At 65.1% G+C, this 909-nt stretch overlaps 1 protein-coding gene across 1 annotated transcript in view; it reads right to left on the bottom strand.

The window, feature by feature from the left end:
- LOC113940437 (protein Smaug homolog 2-like) overlaps window positions 1-909 on the bottom strand; it is a 6,420-nt gene that overhangs the window by 979 nt on the left and 4,532 nt on the right. The window contains 2 exon segments of the mRNA XM_027631576.1: window positions 22-105; window positions 451-650. Of these exon segments, the coding sequence (XP_027487377.1) occupies window positions 22-105; window positions 451-650 (284 nt within the window).

Below are 909 nucleotides of genomic sequence, written 5' to 3'. Positions count from 1 at the left end.
CCCCCCCAGACCCCCCCGTACCCCCCAGCGCGTGCTCGGTCATGCTCAGACACAGCGACTCCAGGGTGGGGTTGATCTCCAGGTCGGTGCCGGGGAGGGGGCACTCTGGAAAGGGGGGGAAAACAGGGGGTGAGACTCCCAGACCTCCCCAAAACCCCCCCCGGAGGGACCCCCCACCCCCAAACGGGGAGCAAACAGTCCTTCCTGCCCCCACTCCCCCCACTTTGGGGTTTCCCTCCCCCACTTTGGGGTCCTCTCGTCACTTTTTTTGGGGGGGGGAGTTCCCAACCCCTCCTGTGCTCCCTCTCCTTCCCCAAAAGATCAAACCCTCTTCCCCCAGGAGTTTCCTCCTCATTTTTGGGTGCCCCCCCCCGCCCATTTTCGGGTCCCCCTGATTTCTGGGGTCTACCCCCACCATTTCCCCCCCCTCCCCGTTTTTGGCCCCCCTACCCTGTGGGAAGGCGAGCAGGGCCTGTGGGGAGCTGTGCACGGGCAGGGAGTGGGTTCTCTGCACGGCGCTGCGACCCCCGGGGGACCCCCCCGGGCCCCCCCCGGCGCTGAACCACAGGCTCTGGGGGGGCAACAGGGGGGTCAGAGCAGAGGGGACCCCCCAAAACAGACCCCCAGGGGGGAGAAGAGACCCCTCCTGCAAATACAACCCCACCACGGAGCCCCCACCCCTCCCAAAATCCCACATTGCCCCCCTAAATCTGCTCCCTCCCCCCAAAATCCCACATTGGCCCCCTTCATCCACCCAAATTCCCCTATCTGCCCCCCAAAATGCCCCCCAACCCCCAAAATCCACACATTTGTCCCCCCAACCCTCCTCATATCTGCCCCCCAAAAAATCCACCCCCATTTGCCCCAAATCTCCACACCCCAAATATCTCCCCCCCCCCCCCCCCCCCC

The sequence above is a fragment of the Corapipo altera genome, unplaced genomic scaffold, assembly GCF_003945725.1.
Source record: "Corapipo altera isolate COAL_440 unplaced genomic scaffold, ASM394572v1 130167, whole genome shotgun sequence".
NCBI lineage: Eukaryota > Metazoa > Chordata > Aves > Passeriformes > Pipridae > Corapipo > Corapipo altera.
Note: the sequence above shows the minus strand (reverse complement) of the source record. Positions and strands in the feature narration are given on the sequence as shown.